This window comes from Neoarius graeffei, chromosome 9 (genome assembly GCF_027579695.1).
Source record: "Neoarius graeffei isolate fNeoGra1 chromosome 9, fNeoGra1.pri, whole genome shotgun sequence".
In the NCBI taxonomy this organism is placed as follows: domain Eukaryota; kingdom Metazoa; phylum Chordata; class Actinopteri; order Siluriformes; family Ariidae; genus Neoarius; species Neoarius graeffei.
Window position 1 is genome coordinate 86,423,035 of NC_083577.1, and position 18,907 is coordinate 86,441,941.

The window sequence follows — 18,907 nt, forward strand, 5'->3', positions numbered from 1 at the left end:
CGGCATGACAACAGTAGTAGTAGCGAGCAGCAGAAGAGGTCAGGAGGAACAACATCTCTCGATGTTGCTGTCCTCGTCGTCGTTCTTCTTGTGAACACAGAACTGATAACTTTGTTTATACTCTTGAATAGCTCTTCTTCATGACGACAACCGGAAGTGTACCAACACGATGGGGTGTGTAGCGCCACCTGTGACTCAGGTGCACAATGTACCTCACACAATAGCTCGATTTCCTTGTGTGCATGTAGGATTGGATTTCTCTGGCACCCCTGCTGGGACCCTTAGCTCGATTACCGACAGTAGCTCGATTTGGATGTGCATGTAAACGCACTGACTGACTCGGAAGGAGAAATTCATGATGAGGAGAATGTGCATAAGATTTAGCATATCACATGAGTGTTTGATGCAGGCTTGTAGTACTCGAGTCCGAATCGTGCCCTAATCTTAAGGACACATGACTCGACCTGGACTTGAGCACTGATGACTCAGACTTGTGCATTTACTGCATTACGACTCGTAAATTGGAGACGAGGACACGGATTTTTTCTTTATTTTTTGTCACATGCCATAATAATTTGGCATAAGATATTTATATCTACATTAATTTTTGAACTAATTTTGTGCAAGAGTGTCACACCTGCATGCCTTGGCACGTGCGTCAGATAGACTCTCGGTCACGCTCTGTACAGTGTGTGTGTTCCAAGCGGACTCTCACGCGCGCCGTAAACGACTCGCACCTGCACAGGATTAAGGCGCAATCAGTGCGCCGATATAAAAACCGTGAAAACACACTTACTTTGCGAAGTATTGAGTCGTGTTGCTGATATATTGCTGAGCCTTATTTCCTTGTTTGGTTTCCTGATCCCTGATTTCCTGTTCCTCGTCTTTGATTCTGCCGAGTCTACGATAGCCTGTTTGTGCCTCGCTTGACCTATCGCCTGTTTCACCGTTTTACGATTTTGCCTGCCGTTCTGGATTGTTTGCCGTCTTCACTTGTATTAATAAACACACCTTCTGCACTTACATCCGTCTCCCAACCATCTCTGACAGAATACTTCACACTCCCTGATAAAGAGAAGCACATTCACCTGTTCATACGGCATGGTCAGGAACAAACTAATGTTAATGGCGCTGAAACAGACACCGTCACATGGTGCGGTTGGAGTCTTGGACTCGGACTCGACTCGGATCAATACTGGACCCGACTCGAAATCGATATGTTCATTTCTGTGTTGATAGTGGGCGGGGCTTGCTGAGCAATGAACAAGCTTTTTATCTACAGCCTATTAACTAAAATGGGGCAGTTGAGCAGTAACTTTAGTCCAACACAGTAGCAGAGACGCTTTCACAGAAAGGCAGCAACAGACACCGTCACATGGTGCGGATAGAGTCTTGTTCTCGGACTCGAGTCCAAATTTTCTTTCTTGATTCGGACTTGAACACTGGGGACTCGAGACTGGACTCGGACTCGAGGTTTAGTGACTCGACCACAACGCTGGTTTGGTGTGATAAGTGAGTCCATTTCAGTATTACGAACTTTTCGGTATAACAAACTATTTGGACGTCACCCAAGGAGTTCTTTATAGCAGGGTTGCAGTGTACTAGCTTTGTGATGGATGTACAGTACCTTCACTCCAGCAAGTATGCCTGTAGTGGACACACTGAAGTCCAGGTACGCGAGCATCTCCGGCGTCGGCGGCTTGTAGATCTGTGGGAGTTTCTTCCTGGGCAGATCATCTGAAACCACAAGAATGAACATCATCATTACTGCATGATTACTATCACTTTCAACTATTAATGAAATCAGATCTATCCTTACAAACAACTTGTATGGAATACGTCCATGTATTTACAGCACCAGACAAAAGTCTGAACACACCTTCTAATTCAATTCTTTATTTTTATTAATTAAAGTACTCTTCATGACTTAAAGGGCATATTCTGGACCAATTTTGTGTTTTTTTTTTTTTTATATGAAAGTATGTCCCTTAACACACTCATCCAGAAGGGTAATTTTGCACAAGGCCATCTGTCTACAGCAGAAAAAAATAAAATAAAATAACAAAACATGTCTGGAAAAATCCCAAGGGAGTCTGGAGCCAGATTCGTGACGTCACCTGCGGAAGCGCCAGCAGGCTGCGCGAGCTTTGCACGGTTTCAGTGCACAGCCTGTGTAGACCAAGCGCTCCCATTTCTCTCTCATTGTCCGGTCTTTTGGGAAATGATGAGTACTAATCCCATCAAGATTGGTGTTGCTACACCCTCCTACGATACATCTGTTAACCATTTTAATAATTACGTGATAACATTGAAGAAATTTGCAGAAAACCACCAGGTCGTTTTCTCATAAACAAACCAGCGCTGGCGTAGGATTCAGAGGGAGGCGTCCCGCACGCGATGTCACGGAAATCAATGTTTGGCGGGAAATCCAAACGGTAAGTTTTTTCAGAGGCGGACCAATTCGCCTCAATGGCTTGATTTCAACTGAATTTTTCTGGTATTGCGCAAGGTAAAACAATTGCACAAAATGCAAAATGAGACAGATATTTGACCAAAGTTTAATATAAAATAGGAGAATTACACTGATCTTGCTCCTGAATTTACCCGTGATGTGCACTTTAAAGTAATGCTGGATGTCGTTTCTCTTTACTTAGTTGTTTGGTTCTTGACATAATATGGATTACTACAGTTGTGGAATTGATTTTATTATTTACTGTTTCATTGATGTTATTATTTACTGAATGTTTCATTATCACAACTCAATATATTATAATCATTCATTCAGAATGTTATCCCTGGTCTCTGTACCTGTGTCTAGTACCATCGGCCACGTTTTTACATCCACGGCAGTTGAGGCTTCTTTGGATTTCAGGAGCTTCATTATTGCTTGTGTGGTCAGGATACACACCGATTTACTGACCTGCAAAGCACACACACACACACACACACACACACACACACACACACACACAAAATGAGTGACTGCCCAAGCTTACTTGGTTAAACTGCTAAACTGTACTAGAGCGGCGGCTACAATTATCAACAGTCCATAATTATCAACACCTTTTCAGATTTACCAATAAAAAACAATTTTACAAAGGTGAGTTTCAGTTCCAACAGTTATTATTGGTTAATTAATCAACCGGAAGACCTGCCTCGCCCTTTGCTCTTGTCGTCTGAGGACACAGCTCGTTACCTGAGATGGAATTTTTTTTAACACAAGCAGCAATTTTTCGGAAAACCCGGACGTTATCATCATCGCAGGTAAGCATGGTGGAAAGATCATGGACATGTTTTTACTGATCAAATTCACCGATATTTCATGATCTCCTCGTCGAAACCTACTTTGTTTCTTACGCTTTCATGTGACAGCCGCCATTTTGTATCTAAACGCGCGTTTGAAAGTCACGTGAGGTGTCGATAATAGTGATCACTTTCACCGGTGTCTGCCATTATCGACACCCTGTGGGATTAAGGGACATTTATGGTACAACTGTTATGGATCGATCTTTGTGTAACATTGTTGAAGTAGATGAAGTACTTAAAAAAAAGTGCTGTGATTTATAATTTTTTTTCTGATTTATAACAGAATGGAATGTTTATAGAGTATTTGGAATACGATTGCAGTAAATAGAATTAGACCAGAATTAAATTCCTAGTGTATAAAAAAAATTACATGCTTGAAATATTCAGATTTTTCTATTCCATTTTCAGTTTGTTGTAAATATCTACCACATATTATAATAATAAGCAGACATTTTATATTTTGGTTCGAGGAATGATATGCGACCTTTGACGTGGATGTTCATGTGGTTACAATCTCAATTTCCTGTTGACATTTATTGGTAAACGACAAAACTAGAAATTAATACAAACAACAACGAATGATGAACAAAATGTGATCTACGAAAATACCTAGAAAGCGGGTGGAAAGTGGAACAGAAAGATTTTCTGATGCAGGTTAAACATTATCAGTTCATTTGTTTACAAACATTAGAATTAATTCCTCATTTACGTAAACACCGACACCCATATATTTATATAAAATATATTTTGTACTAAATATAAGTCTATGGAAAACACATTTCAAATAAAAACTATGTTTTGTTAACTTAATACCACATACCGATTATTTTTTAAATAAATTATCATCTGGATGTCGATAATTGTGGACAAAGGTGTCGATAATTGTGGAACAGTGTCACGTGATCTGATACGCTAAGACTTAGCGTATCAGATCACGTGACACTGTTCCACAATTATTATAATTGTGCATAATAATTGTGCATGAATAATTACTCAGACTTCCATTGGAAAAAAAATGAGTTGATTCCCAATTACTTAGCGGCTAAGTAATTGGGAATCAACTCATTTTTTTTCCAATGGAAGTCTGAGTAATTATTCATGCACAATTTACGTATTGAAAGCCTTTTCTACTCTTGCAACGGCCGAAAGATTGTTAGGGTGTCGATAATTGTAATTGAAATTGCTCTATTTATTATGAGGTTATTTATTACACTAGCATTATGTCACGTCTAACTCCTTAACTATGGAAGCTGCTATCATGCGTTTTTTAAACCATGATGCCATACACTATCAAATTGACATCGTCCGAAATTTCTCCTAGTTTAACAAAGCTACGGTATGAACGTATTGTACATTTGATCGTATTTGTATGATTTATAGCCTGCAGTGATAAGACCCTCACGTTATGTACTCAATACGGTGTAATTTTACCTCGACAATCATCTTGACGGTGGGTAGTGTTGTGGCCAGATTCTGTGGGTGAGGGGGGCGAACCGTTACTGGAACACAGCCGGCGTACAGACAGCCGTAAAACGTAGCAATCAAGTCGATGCCTGCAGCAAAGCAGAGACATTTCACTCAGCTGATATTCATTACTCAGGAATATGTTACCTATGTATGGTCCATTATTAAATATTGGACGCTAGTACATCACACACACACACACACACACACACACACACACACACACACACCCTAGGGGCTTTTGAATTTATTACATTTTTAATATATATCAATTTATACCAAAGCGCTCTTGAATTCTCAAATCTGATTGGTTAAAAGGTGTTCATTCATTGACTCTAGCAAACCACAGGTTTATATTAATGTGCTCCTTCTAGTGTGTTATTATTTCTATAGGAACAGCTATATTTATGGAAGGAGTCTCCAGTACATTTAAGTTTTTCACTATAAGAAAGTCTCAGTAACACACTTGTTTCGTGGACGTTCTGCAGCATTACACGTAACTTTCAATGGACAAAAAGTACAATGTGATGCTCATTGTTCAATAAAACTGTCAGTATTATTATTAGTATGAACTGCTGTGGTACAAGTGAATTAAAAGTCCCATTTTTAATGAACGAATGAATAAACAAACCGGCAACAAACAAGAACACAAGAGTGCTCTGAGAGCACAATATCCCCCGCTGGCAACTGTGTCATAATTCTGGTAAAATGCGACTGAATTGAACGAAATGGGAATATGCGTATTACTGACATATAACAAAGAATCCTGTCAAGTTTTGTGAAATTCCTCCAAAAATTGTGAGAGGAGTGGATTTCAGAAGGTGAGTACCCTTCCCGGGACAGACAGACGGACATCATTACGACATAAACCTCCTTTGGGCCTTTTGGCCAGCGGGGGATAAAAATTGTGAGGGAAGTTGATTTCAGAAAGCAAGCACACCTTGATGAAACTGCCGAAGTACAAGTTTGTTAATAATGAAGGGCATAACTCTGGTAAAACTGACCCAAATTAAATGAAATTTCAATCTGCGTATAACTGTCATATAACAAAGCCTTTTGCCAAGTTTAGTGAAATTCCTCCACAAATTGTGAGAGGAGTTGATTTCAGAAGAACGTACACCCTCATGAAATAGTCAAAGTACAAGTTATTTAATCAAGGGTCAAAACTCTGGGAAAATTTTCACAAACAAAATTAAATTGCAATCTGCGTATTACCGTCATATAACAAGGCCTTTTACCAAACTTTGAGAAATTCGTCCAAAAATTGTGAGAGGAGTTGATGTCAGAAGGCGAGCGCACCTTCATGAAATTGTGAAAGTACAAGGTTGTTAATCAAGGGCTGGAACTCTGGTAAAATGCGACCGAATTGAACAAAATAGCAATATGCGTATTACCGACATATAATAATGCCTTTTGCCAAGTTTGGTGAAATTCCTCCAAATTATGTGAGAGGAGTTGATTTCAGAAGGAAAACACACTCATGAAATTGTCAAATTATAATTTTGTTAACCAAGGGCTGCAACTCTGGTAAAATGTGACCGAATTTAACGAAATTACAATACGTGTATTACCGACATATAACAAAGAATCCTGCCAAGTTTTATGAAATTCCTCCAAAAATTGTGAGAGGAGTTGATTTCAGAAGGTGAGTACCCTTCCCGGGACGGACGGATGGACGGACGGATGGATGGAAATTGCCACGACATAATCCCCCTTCGGGCCTTTCGCTAGCGGGGGATAACAAGTAAATACCAGCCAACATGACGAAAATTGTCCAAGAGAATGCTTGAGTGAGTTTCATTCAACTCTATACAATCCGAGAAGTTTATTAAATATTCTGTGCATTTCTAAGTCTAGCTGCTGTTTCCTGATTAAATGCTTGTAAGAAATTTTACTGCCACGTCTTGGTGATATACATTGCAAAAGGTTGTAGTCTACATACTTTCGGGGTGACAAATTAAAATCTATCTCCAAAACAGGCAGAACAAGTGCAGGGCAGTGAGCATCCAGAGTTTCCCCGCAATGCGAGTGCAGACAAATGCACAAAATTTGTCATGGAATTTATGCATTTAGATCCCAAAGCAGGAAGAAAGACAGGAGAAAAGCGAAGCCAAGAAGCGTTGCAGAAAATGTCGCTGAAATAGAAGAGAGCTCATAGGAGCCTTTTTGAAGACAACCAGCAGAAGCTTGTGGAGGTCAGCGATCGACTGCAAAGAGCTCCATATCGCCAGTGACTCATCAGGCTGATGAAGGAAACTGAAGCTTTGTCTACTTGACAGCGTTCTGTGAACTTTGTGTCTCGTACTGAAACCTCTGTGGAGTTGGAGAAGTCCCCCTGGACCTGCAGTTTCGGCTGACTAGAGAACAGAGTGTCTCTCGTCTGTGTAAACAAACTGAGGGATTATGGGTAAAGAAATATATTTATCCTGTCTTGCAGAGGCTGTGATGACCTGGCGACTTGTCCAGGGTGTACCCCGCCTTTCGCCCGTAGTCAGCTGGGATAGGCTCCAGCTTGCCTGCGACCCTGTAGAACAGGATAAAGCGGCTACAGATAATGAGATGAGATGAGATGAGATGAGATGAGATGAGATGAGATGAGATGAGATAAAACTTTATTGATCCCTTTGGGAGGGTTCCCTCAGGGAAATTAAGATTCCAGCAGCATCATTACAGATAAACAGAGAAAAGAAATAGAGAAAACTTACAGATAAATTAAAATACATTAAGTATTTACATATACAAATATAAAAAGAATAAGATATGGGTCAGAGAGGAAGGTGGGAGAAGGGGGGCAGCAGCAGGAGAGATATTGCACTTTATATTGCACATTGTCCGGTATTGCTTATTGTTAGGCTAGGCTACTGCTCCTTCCCGTCCTCTGTCCTCCTGTTACCCCTCCTCCCCCCCAGAGAGGAGTTGTACAGTCTGATGGCGTGAGGGACAAAGGAGTTTTTGAGTCTGTTCGTCCTGCACTTGGGAAGGAGCATTCTGTCACTGAACAGGCTCCTCTGGTTGCTGATGACGGTGTGCAGAGGGTGACTGGCATCGTCCATGATGTTCAATAGTTTGTCCATAGTCTTCTTCTCTGCCACCGTCACCAGAGAGTCCAGCTTCATGCCAACCACAGAGCCGGCCCGCCTGATCAGTTTGTCCATCCTGGATGTGTCCTTCTTGGATGTGCTGCCCCCCCCAGCACACCACGGTGTAAAACAGGACACTGGCGACCACAGACTGATAGAACATCCACAGGAGTTTCCTGCAGATGTTAAAGGACCGCAGCCTCCTAAGGAAGTATAGCCTGCTCTGTCCCTTCCTGTATAAGTGATTGGTGTTGCAAGTCCAGCCCAGCTTGCTGTCTAGCCACAGCCCAAGGTACTTGTAGGAATCCACAGCCTCCACCTCGACTCCCTCGATCAGAACTGGTCGTGACCTTGGTCTGGACCTCCCAAAGTCAATGACCAGCTCCTTGGTCTTTGAGGTGTTGAGCTGCAGATGGTTCCTGTTGCACCACACAGCAAAGTCCCTCACCAGGCTCCTATACTCCTCCTCTCTATCGTTACTGATGCACCCAACGATGGCTGTGTCATCAGCAAACTTCTGAATGTGACACAGCTCCGAGTTGTAGCAGAAGTCCACGGTGTACAGGGTGAAGAGAAGAGGGGCCAGCACTGTGCCCTGGGGTGCTCCGGTGCTGCTAATCACAGTGTCAGACATGATGTCCTTCAGCCTGACGTACTGCGGCCTGTCAGTGAGGTAGCTGGAGATCCAGGTGACCAGGCAGGGGTCCACTCGCATCCTGTTCAGTTTGTCCTGAAGCAATAGGGGCTGAATGGTGTTGAAGGCACTCGAGAAGTCCAAGAAGAGGATCCTCACTGTGCCATTTCCCTTATCCAGATGCGAGTGGGCTTGGTGTAGCAGGTACAGTAGAGGATGGTGTCTTCCACACCGACACCTGCCTGGTACGCAAACTGCAGACAGTCCTGGGGATGTTGTACCTGGGGTCTGAGGAGGCTGAGGAAGAGCCGCTCCAATGTCATCAGATGTGAAGTGAGTGCCACCGGTCGGAAGTCATTCAGCTCGCTGGGCCGATTCTTTTTGGGAACTGGAACGATACATGATGTCTTCCAGAGGGTGGGCACTCTCCCCAGCTGCAGGCTAAGGTTAAAGATGCGTTGGAGTGGTTCACCCAGTTCAGCAGCACAGGTCTTCAGTAGTCGGGGACACACCTTGTCCGGGCCTGCTGCTTTCCTGGGGTGAAGCTTCCTCAGTTGACCTCTGACCTGGTCTGCAGTAATGCATGGAGGAGTCTGTGTTGAGGTGGGGGAGGAGGGGGCTGCTGTGATGACTGGGGGGACGTGTGTTGAGGGAAGAAGGAGAGATGGCTGCAGTGAGGGAGAGGGTGGGGGGGACGTGGGCTGGTTGAACCGACTGAAAAAGTCATTCAACTCATTCGCCCTCTCCACTGTCCCCTCAATGACTCTGGTCTTTGTATTGTGGCCTGTGATGGTTTTCACACCTTCCCAGACCTCCCTCATGCTGTTCTCCTTCAGCTTCTGCTCCACCTTTCTCCTGTAGCTGTCCTTAGCTTCCCTCACGCAGCATTTTACCTCCTGCTGTGCTGCTTTCATTGCCTCCCTATCCCTGCTCCTGCAGGCAACCTTCTTCCTGTTGAGGACAGCTTTGACTTCCTGTGTTACCCATGGCTTGTTATTAGGGTAACACTGTACAGTCTTAGCGGGGGAGACCACGTCTGCACAGAAGTTAAGGTAATCTGTCAGACAGTGTGTCAGCCCCTCTATGTCCTCACAGTGTGGGCTAAGCAGCACATCCCAGTCCGTGATGTCATAACAGTCCCTGAGGGCATCTTCCATTTCAGGGGACCACCTCCTGATAGAGCTAGTTGTTGCAGGCTGCCTTTGAACCAGGGGGGTGTACTTCGGCTGTAGAAGAACCAGGTTGTGGTCAGACTTCCCTAGTGGGGGGAGGGGTGGGACTCTGTATGTATCCCTCACATTAGCATACAGCAAGTCAATTGTCCTGTTGTTCCTTGTTGGACAATCCACAGCCTGGTAAAAAGCAGCCAAAGTAGAGTCCAACGTAGCATGATTAAAGTCCCCAGAAATGATGATAAATGCCTCAGGGTGCTGTGTCTGCAGCCTTGCTGTGACAGAGTGAATCCTTTCACATGCAGCGGCTGCATCTGCCCTCGGAGGGATGTAAACACAGATGGTGATCACGTGACTGAACTCCCTCGGCAGATAATATGGCCACAGGCTAACGGCTAGCAGCTCCAAGTCCGTGCAACATAAAACTGTCTTTACGGAGATATGTCCCAGGTTACACCAGCGGTTGTTCACATAAATGATGAGTCCCCCACCTTTGCTTTTCCCGCATGTGTTAGTGTCTCTGTCGGTTCTCACAGCAGTGAATCCCCGCAGGTCCATTTTAGCATCCGGTACAAGGTATGTTAGCCATGTCTCCATAAAGATAAATAAGCTGCTCTCCCGGTAAATCCGCTGGTTGTTCAGAGCGGAAAACTCGTCGACCTTATTCGGCAGCGAGTTCACATTCCCCATGATAACGGAGGGAATGGATGGTTTGTAGCGCCGCCGGTTGTCCGCTAGCCTAGCCGTTAGCTTAGCTTCAGCCTTGCAGCCCCTGGGTTTCCTCCTCAGCTCGGCCGGGATGGGGTGTCGTATCCCGGCTCGTCCCATTGTTTTCAGGGCCAGCAGCTCCTCTCTCGAATAAGCGAGAAAACTGGCTCCTGGTTGCATGTTAAAGTTAAATATATCCATGTTATATAGTTAAACACACTATGTCTTTGTAAGAAGAGCAGAAAAGTAAAAAAAGGTGGAAAAAAGAGGTTTAAAGAGCTAAAAACTACAGAGCTACTGGAGAGGCAGCCGTCTCACACAGCGCCCATACTTTTTATAGACGCTTGTTGATGTTATAAGGATGTTCTGTGGTTTATGGTTTACTTTTGGCTTGGCTCATTAACTGTAAAAGACGTACGGTAAACCCCAGTATGTTTTGGGTTGCCGAGGGAGTTAGGATGCTTAGAACTCAGGTTCTATAATCTGCATTTTTAAAGACATTATTACGGAAGCCTTTTTGTTGACATTTTATATGTCAATCATTTATTTGCTCTCAGATCTGATACTTAATTTATCACGGGTTTACTGCTGAAAGAACTGCTCATTGCAGCTGTTTTTATTTTATTTTTTATCCCCCGCCACGAAGTGCGCAGGGGGATATAGGAATGGAGTTCGTCAGTCTGTCCATCCTATTCTTTAAGTTCGTTTCTTAAGACAAGGATTTTTTAAGATGTTACCTTGTTGTTGACAGTTTCGGCGATAAACTTCCGCCTTCTTCAAAACAGTCACCAGATGTCAAGTGGTGACGTGCCTTATCAGCTGATGTTACTCTATGGAGGCGTGAACGTCCCGCCCAATTTGACAGGTAGTCCACGCCTCCTGCTGTCAGGTCGCTCCTCCAGGACGGCGCTCCAGGTGTGCGACAGCGCGTACGCTCCCTCATCCCGGTTCATAGTCCTCTGCGCCCGCTTGCGAATCTCCACTGCCTCTAAAATCCACCGCTGGAATCTATTCTCTTCAGCGCGAATGACTCTGGCCTCTTCCCAATTCATTATATGATTTTGCCGTTTGCAGTGGTCTGAAATGGCTGATTTTAGGTTTTCTTGGTGTGCTTTTTCTTTTTCGGATCTTGTGAGTCTTTTTGTTGTTTCTTTTTCACATTCTATTTGGTGTTCTTTTCTGTGAGTATGGAAGCATCTGCCCGTTTCACCAATATAGACTTTATTACATGAACGGCAAGGGATTTCATAGATGACGCTCCATTTATTGTCCAGTTGTATTTTGTCTTTGGGGTGAACTAGCAGCTGTCGGAGGTTCTTGTATGGTTTGACCGGGGTGTTGATACAACAACTGCATTTATTGTCCAGTTGAAAATACAACTGGACAATAAATGCAACGTCATCTATGAAATCCCTTGCCGTTCATGTAATAAAATCTATATTGGTGAAACGGGCAGATGCTTCCATACTCGCAGAAAAGAACACCAAATAGAATGTGAAAAAGAAACAACAAAAAGACTTACAAGATCCGAAAAAGAAAAAGCAAACCAAGAAAACCTAAAATCAGCCATTTCAGACCACTGCAAAGGGCAAAATCATATAATGAATTGGGAAGAGGCCAGAGTCATTCGCACTGAAGAAAATAGATACCAGCGGTGGATTTTAGAGGCAGTGGAGATATGCAAGCGGGCGCAGAGGACTATGAAGCGGGATGAGGGAGCGTATGCGCTGTCGCACACCTGGAGCGCCGTCCTGGAGGAGCGACCTGACAGCAGGAGGCGTGGACTACCTGTCAAATTGGGCGGGACATTCACGCCTCCATAGAGTAACATCAGCTGATAAGGCACGTCACCACTCGACATCTGGTGACTGTTTTGAAGAAGGCGGAAGTTTATCGCCGAAACTGTCAACAACAAGGTAACATCTTAAAAAATCCTTGTCTTAAGAAACGAACTTAAAGAATAGTTTGAATAGTTAGACATAATGAACTTTCACTACATAGTCTGTCCATCCTTCTATCCATCCGTTTCAATCTGGACAAATTTTCTCAGAAACTACATAAGCTACATCAGTGAAACTTTGTGCTCATATTACTATTCATGATCTAAGTTGATTTCGAAAATCGTTTATGAGAAATTATTATTTTCAGAGTTATGGCCCTTGATTTATGTTATTCGACTTTGTACAGGTGGACTCGATCTGGACAAGTTTTCTCAGAAACTACATAAGCTACATCAATGAAACTTTGCATGCTCATGCTACTGAAGACAGCTGGGTGACGTTTTATGAAGGTGTCATAGCACTTAAGACATCATAAGTCAATATTAAAGCAATGGGCTTAAAAGGTCGTAAGTGTTAAGAAGTCTTCATAAAATGCTCGTGGCGGGGGATAGTGATGACCATGTCGTCTTGTCTTGTTTACGACTGTTTCAGATTAATTTTGTACTCAAAGGTTATACTGATTTCGTTATGTAATTTGAATAAACCGAAACCCTTGAAGTATGATTTGTTAAAAGACAAAGCTTAGCGTTGAGTTTATTAACTGATCTGAAGACTTCACTGAATAAAAAGACCCCATAGACATCTCTTCAAAGAAGCTGTGCACTAAAGTAAGAACATATTTCCTGTTCCAGTGTAACTCTTTAAGTGACAGTCTCATGCCTCGGCTGAGTGCAATTTAACTTTACACAGAAAAGTTGATCTGGTACTACTAGACTTAAACTTAGATGAATTGCACAGAGGATCATTTACAATCAACACAGATCTTTCCAAATGTCTCTTACCGGGTGGGTAAACAAGTGCGACGTGATCTCCTGGGTTGAGTCTGCCACGCTCCATGAGAGCCACAGCGACACGTTCAGCACGCTTATGGAGCTGCACACAGGACGCACTGCTCGCCACGGCACCCTAAAACACATTTCCCAAGCACAGTTAGTGTTGAGATCACTCAGCTTCCACAGCATTCAGAAGCTGACGTCAGTGCTAGCGTACCTTGGCATTGAGCAGCAGGAATAGTGGGTGATCGGGCGTGGCCTGAGCTCTCCACTGCAAAACATCCTGCATGTACAGAAACTGCAAGTACACACAACACACAACCATGTCAGCATGATAGCATTACTAACTACGACACTCGGTAGAGTCCATACCGCCGCTAAGCCATGTATTATCAACATTAAAATCAAAATCACTTGAACCTAGGATAATACTAAAGCTGTCCACCAAATTTCATCCAAATCCGTTCACTAGTTTTTGAGTTACATTGGGAACAGATTTAAAAACAAAACTGTATCCACATCTGGATTTGCATCCAAATCTAATTAATTGTTCCTTGGCCCATGGCTCACCTTTCCTCAAAATTTCATCAAAAGCCATTCCTGGAAATAAAAATGTCTATTCTTCTAAAGTTCTCTCAGTTTTCAAATACTTGATTTACATTGGGAACAGACAAACAAACAAACAAACAAACAAACAAACAAACAAACAAACAGGAGGCGAAAATATAACCTCCTCCAACACAGTAATAATATGTAAGAGTAGAGTGGAGATGCTGACACAAGCGTTTCTTGTACTTACACACTTACAGATTAGCATGTTAGTAAGCTAGCATTGCGACTAAAAAACTTGTTCTTAATAATAAGAACAATAATCATTGTTATCTTTAATGGCTTCCTAATTTTAAGGACTCGTGACTTGACTTGGACTTGAGTACCGATGACTCGGACTTGGACTCGGACTCGTGCATTAACTGTATTACGACTCGTAAATTAGAGACGAGGACTCGGGTTTTTTCTTTATTTTTTTGTAACGCGCCATAATAATTTGGCATAAGATATTTATACCTACATTAATTTTTATACTAATTTTGTGCAAGAGAATGCACATTCACCTGTTCATACGTCATGTTCAGGAACAAACTAACGTTAACGGTGCTAAAAAGCCTGGAGAGACGCCGCTAGGATTGTCCGCTTTGCTTATACAGACTTCTCGTGCAGTGGGAAAAAATGCACTGCTATGTGTTCCATATGTAGAAGAACTATCGAGGAGACGACGGGGACAACCTCGAACTTCAATTGTCATTTGGTAAGACTCCACCCAGAGAAGGAAGTGACACGCTATGTTCATTGCTCTGTTGATAGTGGGTGGGGCTTGCTTGTTGAGTGATGAACTAGCTAGTGTTAACCCTCTCTCATGTTATTTTCCCTGTTGATAGTGGGCGGGGCTTGCTGAGCGATGAACAAGCTTTTTATCTGTAGCCTGTTAACTAAAATGGGGCAGTCGAGCAGGAACGTTAGTCCGACACCATATCAGAGACGCTTTCACGTATAGGCAGCAACAGCAACCGTCACATGGTGCGGATGGAGTCTTGTTCTCGGACTCGACTCCAAATTTAATTTAATGACTCGGACTTGAACACTGGGGACTCGAGACTGGACTCGGACTCGAGGTTTAGTGACTCAGCTACAACACTGGCTTCCATACAGTATCATGGAAATGTCTATTCTTTTAAAGTGCTCTCAGTTTTCAAAAACTTCACTTTCATACAGCAAACTGATGTTTCCTGAGGTAGAAATATGAGTTTGGACCAAAGAATACAAAAGAGCTTGAAACATATCATGTAGAGCACGAGTTTCTGAAAGTAGGGCTCATGACCTCATGTACTGTAGGCTCATCAGAGAATTCAGGCTTTTATTTTATCCATTTACTTTACATTATTATTCGAGACATCACTTTAACTGAGAATACGGATTTTGCGTGCTACTGTTTTGAAATGTGACTTTGAGTCTCATTCAAACAAGCCATTTTTAAAGTGTGTGTGTGTTAATTTAGTCCTTTTTGGCTATTCTGACACTTCACTTGCATCAGATTTCACGAAATATCGTGTGACTATCGTGCCACCATGTGCCTCTGATTCTGTAGAAAAACCCAAGAGCAAAAATATATTTAGAAAATTTACTGAAAGTTTTAATGAAGATGGAATTACAGATCTGCTGATATGAACAATGAAAACGAACCAAAACCTCAAGGCTTGAAGTCTCAGAAAATTCACAATGTTCATCTGGGATTGTTTGCCCCAAAAAGTTTGGAAACCCTTGTCATAGAGTCTGATGAGACAATTTTATATCGTAGAAACAATAAGGACAAATTTGAGGACATACCGTACAGTTTAATATGAGGCGATGGTGTTTACCATCTTATGGAGGGATTTATGGGGTGACAAGATAATAAAACGTACAACCCCAATTCCAAAAATGTCGGGATGCTGTGTAAATTGTAAATAAAAACAGCATGTGATAATTTGTAAATCTTGGAACCCCTATATTTCATTGAAAATAGTACAAAGACAATATGTTGAAACTGAGAAATTTCATTGTTTTTGAAAAATATATGCTCATTTTGAATTTGATGTCAGCAGCACGTTTCAAAAAAAGTTGGGACAGGGGCGTGTTTACCATTGTGTTGCATCACCTCTACTTTTAACAAACACTCTATAAATGTTTGGAACGACACTTGCTGTCGTTTTGAAAGAGAAACTTCGTCCCAAATATTTTAAATGGGAGACAGGTCTGGACTGCAGCAGGCCAGTTTAGCACCTGGACTCTTTTACTACAGAGCCATGCAGTTTTAATATGTACAGAAAGCAGAAAGTCAAAGCCTTGTCTCTTGCATACAGAGATTTCTCCAGATTCTCTGTATCTTTTAATGATATTATGGACCACTGATGATGTGATCCACAAATTCTTTGAAATTTTACATCGAGGAATGTTATTCTTAAAAATTGCTGCATTGTTTGCCCACGCAGTCTTTCACAGAGAGGTGAACCCCTCCCCATCTTTACTTCTGAGAGACTCCACCTCTCTGGGATGCTCTTTTTCTACCCAATCATCTTACTGACCTGTTGCCAATTAACCTAATTAACAATACACTTTCTCAGTTTCAATATTTGATATGTTGTCTTTGTACTATTTTCAGTGAAATATAGGGTTTCCATGATTTGCAAATCTTCACATTCTGTTTTTATTTGTGTTTTACACAGCGTCCCAACTTTTTTGGAATTGGGGCTGTAGAATGGGGAGGTATTATGGGCTGATAAGGAGTGATGGGATGGCATTAAGAGTTCAGAGTGTGACAGAAGGTTGAAATAAAAGGCGATATAGAATGCTTTGTGTAATATAAGGTTCCAGGCTGATTGATTAATATTAAAATATTCTCATATAAAATATTGAGATTAATGTGAATTTGAAATAAATTAAATGAATGACAGTCATTAATATGTGTAATAATGTGTTATACTGAAAGAGGTTTAAAATTTTGAGGCAGCTGACTTGATCAGGGGCAGCACAGGGTGTTGGGGATTATATTATCAGGTAAGAAGGTGTGTGTGTGTGTGTGTGTCTTACGTGCCTGATCGTGATCCTCCAACTGAGTCACGTCTCTCCCACAGGCCTGTGCGATTCGCTTCCCAGCAACCAGGTTCCCCACAATCATGGAGGCAGGACCCACCTCTAACAGGGGGCGGAGCAAACAAGGGTGGGGTAAATATGGGACAGGAAAGATAGGGCAGGGCAAAAAGCAGGGGAAGAAGCAAACACACGCATTAAACTTTAAATCAGGTAAAAAGCTTCAGTGTGGGAAAGTGTTGAATTATATATTTACACACACACACACACACACACACACACACACACACACGTGTACCTGGTTGTTTCTGGCGGGGTTTGGGCAGGTTGGTGATGCAGGTGTGAGGGCTCATGAGCACGGTGCAGGGGTGCAGAGCTCCCTCCAGAAAACGCTGCTTCGTCTCAGACACATGAATCCCACCGAGTGCTGCTTTGGGGAGTGTGTTAGCAGGAACCAGCGCCAGGCAGTACACACCCACCTGATGGATACTGTCTATCGCCTGGCACACACACACACGATACAGATCAGAAGAATACACTCAACCACACACTGCAGTGGAATAGAGATTGTGTGTGTTTGTACTTTTCATGTCCAGGTTCTCAAGTACATCACAAAAAAAAATACTGCTATTCATTATATACACTAAGTAACTTTAAAAACGCACATTGATAAAACTTGCTGAATTCGTGCTGAGTTTATCTCAAGAAGAAAAGAAATATATCACAATGGAAAAATAACTTCGTTCCGCCCGAATAAGTTCCAAATCTGTGCTCAAATCAGAATTTAAGCGAGTTGTACTCAATAACGTACAATAAGACTCGGGTCATCAATGACATGGACAGGCTTTAATTTTCAAACAAATTTTGCATACACTGTACACACACAATCTTGCCTATAAATCCCCGGGGGAAATGATGGGAAAATTGTCATTATTGAAGATGCCACGCCTAAGCCAAAATCAACGTGAACAGGCCATCGGGATGTTGCGTGCCGGAAGTACACAGACAGAGGTCGCCCGGCACTTCGGTGTTCATCATTCGACCATTTCCCGTTTGAGTCAGCGTTACAGACAGACAGGGAGCACCAGGGATCGTCCACGCCCTGGTCAGCCTCGAGTCACGACGCCAGTTCAGGATCAGCACATCAGGCTAGCTCACCTCCGTGACAGATTCCCGACACCCTCAGTCACTGCTGCTGAGACCCCTGGACGACACAGACCCAGAATCTCCAGCATGACGGTCCGAACATGGACCAACTGTCACTTTGAATTTTTTTATTGTGAATTAATTCTTGAGTTTGACAATAAATGTCCTTTATCGATGTTTCAAGATGTGTGTGCATTACATACAATATCATAAATTTCAAATATATGCATGGATCTAAAGTGATATCGTGTTGAATTCCATTGTGCGTTTTTAAAGTTACTTAGTATAGTATATTATACACCGTCACCAGATCCTTATGTAGGACTGGAGATATACAACACACACACAATCAACTAATTCTCAAATAATATTCAAATATTCTCCTCTGACAATGTATGTTGCAAAAGTATTGGCACCCAACACATCATACATATTATAAATCCAAACAATTTGCTATCATAGTGGAAAAATAAAATCAACATTAAAAAAAAAAAATGCTCCAGAAAGTCTGTTTTTGCCTTTGATCGTGTTCTGAGTCCTCAAAGTATAAATAATTACGAATTTTCACGCATGTAAAATCCCTTTGTTTTTCATTACTAAAGAATTTCCAGTGCAGTTTCAGATTTGAATCGACGTCCACATACGGTACACTGCAGAAAGCTAAAAACATTAAGGACTTTATGATGCTGTGTACAAAGGAGAGCTCGAGATCCTGTCTCAGCGTCTCCGGCCTTGTGAGATGTTTACAGGAAGAAGCTCAGTGCTGATGAAACTTCAGACCGCATGTTCCCACAAGAACAAGAACAGGAATATGTGACCACGTGGGGATATTTGGCTGGTGCCGATGAAGAAGTTATTTTTGTTGTTGTTTTTAAACTAATATTACAGTTCTCTCAGTAGCAGTGAGAGTCCATGTTTTAAATTAGTCGTCATGGTGTTGTGTAACGTATCAAGAGTGTGAAGATCTCATCTCATCTCATCTCATCTCATTATCTCTAGC

The 18,907-nt window shown here is 42.4% G+C and overlaps 1 protein-coding gene across 4 annotated transcripts in view; it reads right to left on the bottom strand.

The window, feature by feature from the left end:
* The window catches only part of dip2a (disco-interacting protein 2 homolog A), a 333,910-nt gene that overhangs the window by 38,025 nt on the left and 276,978 nt on the right, over window positions 1–18,907 (bottom strand). For all 4 annotated transcript variants that reach the window (XR_009655398.1, XM_060930430.1, XM_060930429.1 and 1 more), the window contains 7 exons: window positions 17,060–17,261; window positions 16,766–16,866; window positions 13,355–13,435; window positions 13,147–13,270; window positions 4,738–4,859; window positions 2,809–2,920; window positions 1,628–1,737 (listed from right to left, as the gene is read on the bottom strand). Coding sequence is in view for 3 of the 4 variants with exons in the window: in XM_060930430.1 (XP_060786413.1) it covers window positions 1,628–1,737; window positions 2,809–2,920; window positions 4,738–4,859; window positions 13,147–13,270; window positions 13,355–13,435; window positions 16,766–16,866; window positions 17,060–17,261 (852 nt within the window). In the remaining variant the exon portion in view is untranslated. The remainder of the gene's footprint in view (window positions 1–1,627; window positions 1,738–2,808; window positions 2,921–4,737; window positions 4,860–13,146; window positions 13,271–13,354; window positions 13,436–16,765; window positions 16,867–17,059; window positions 17,262–18,907) is intronic.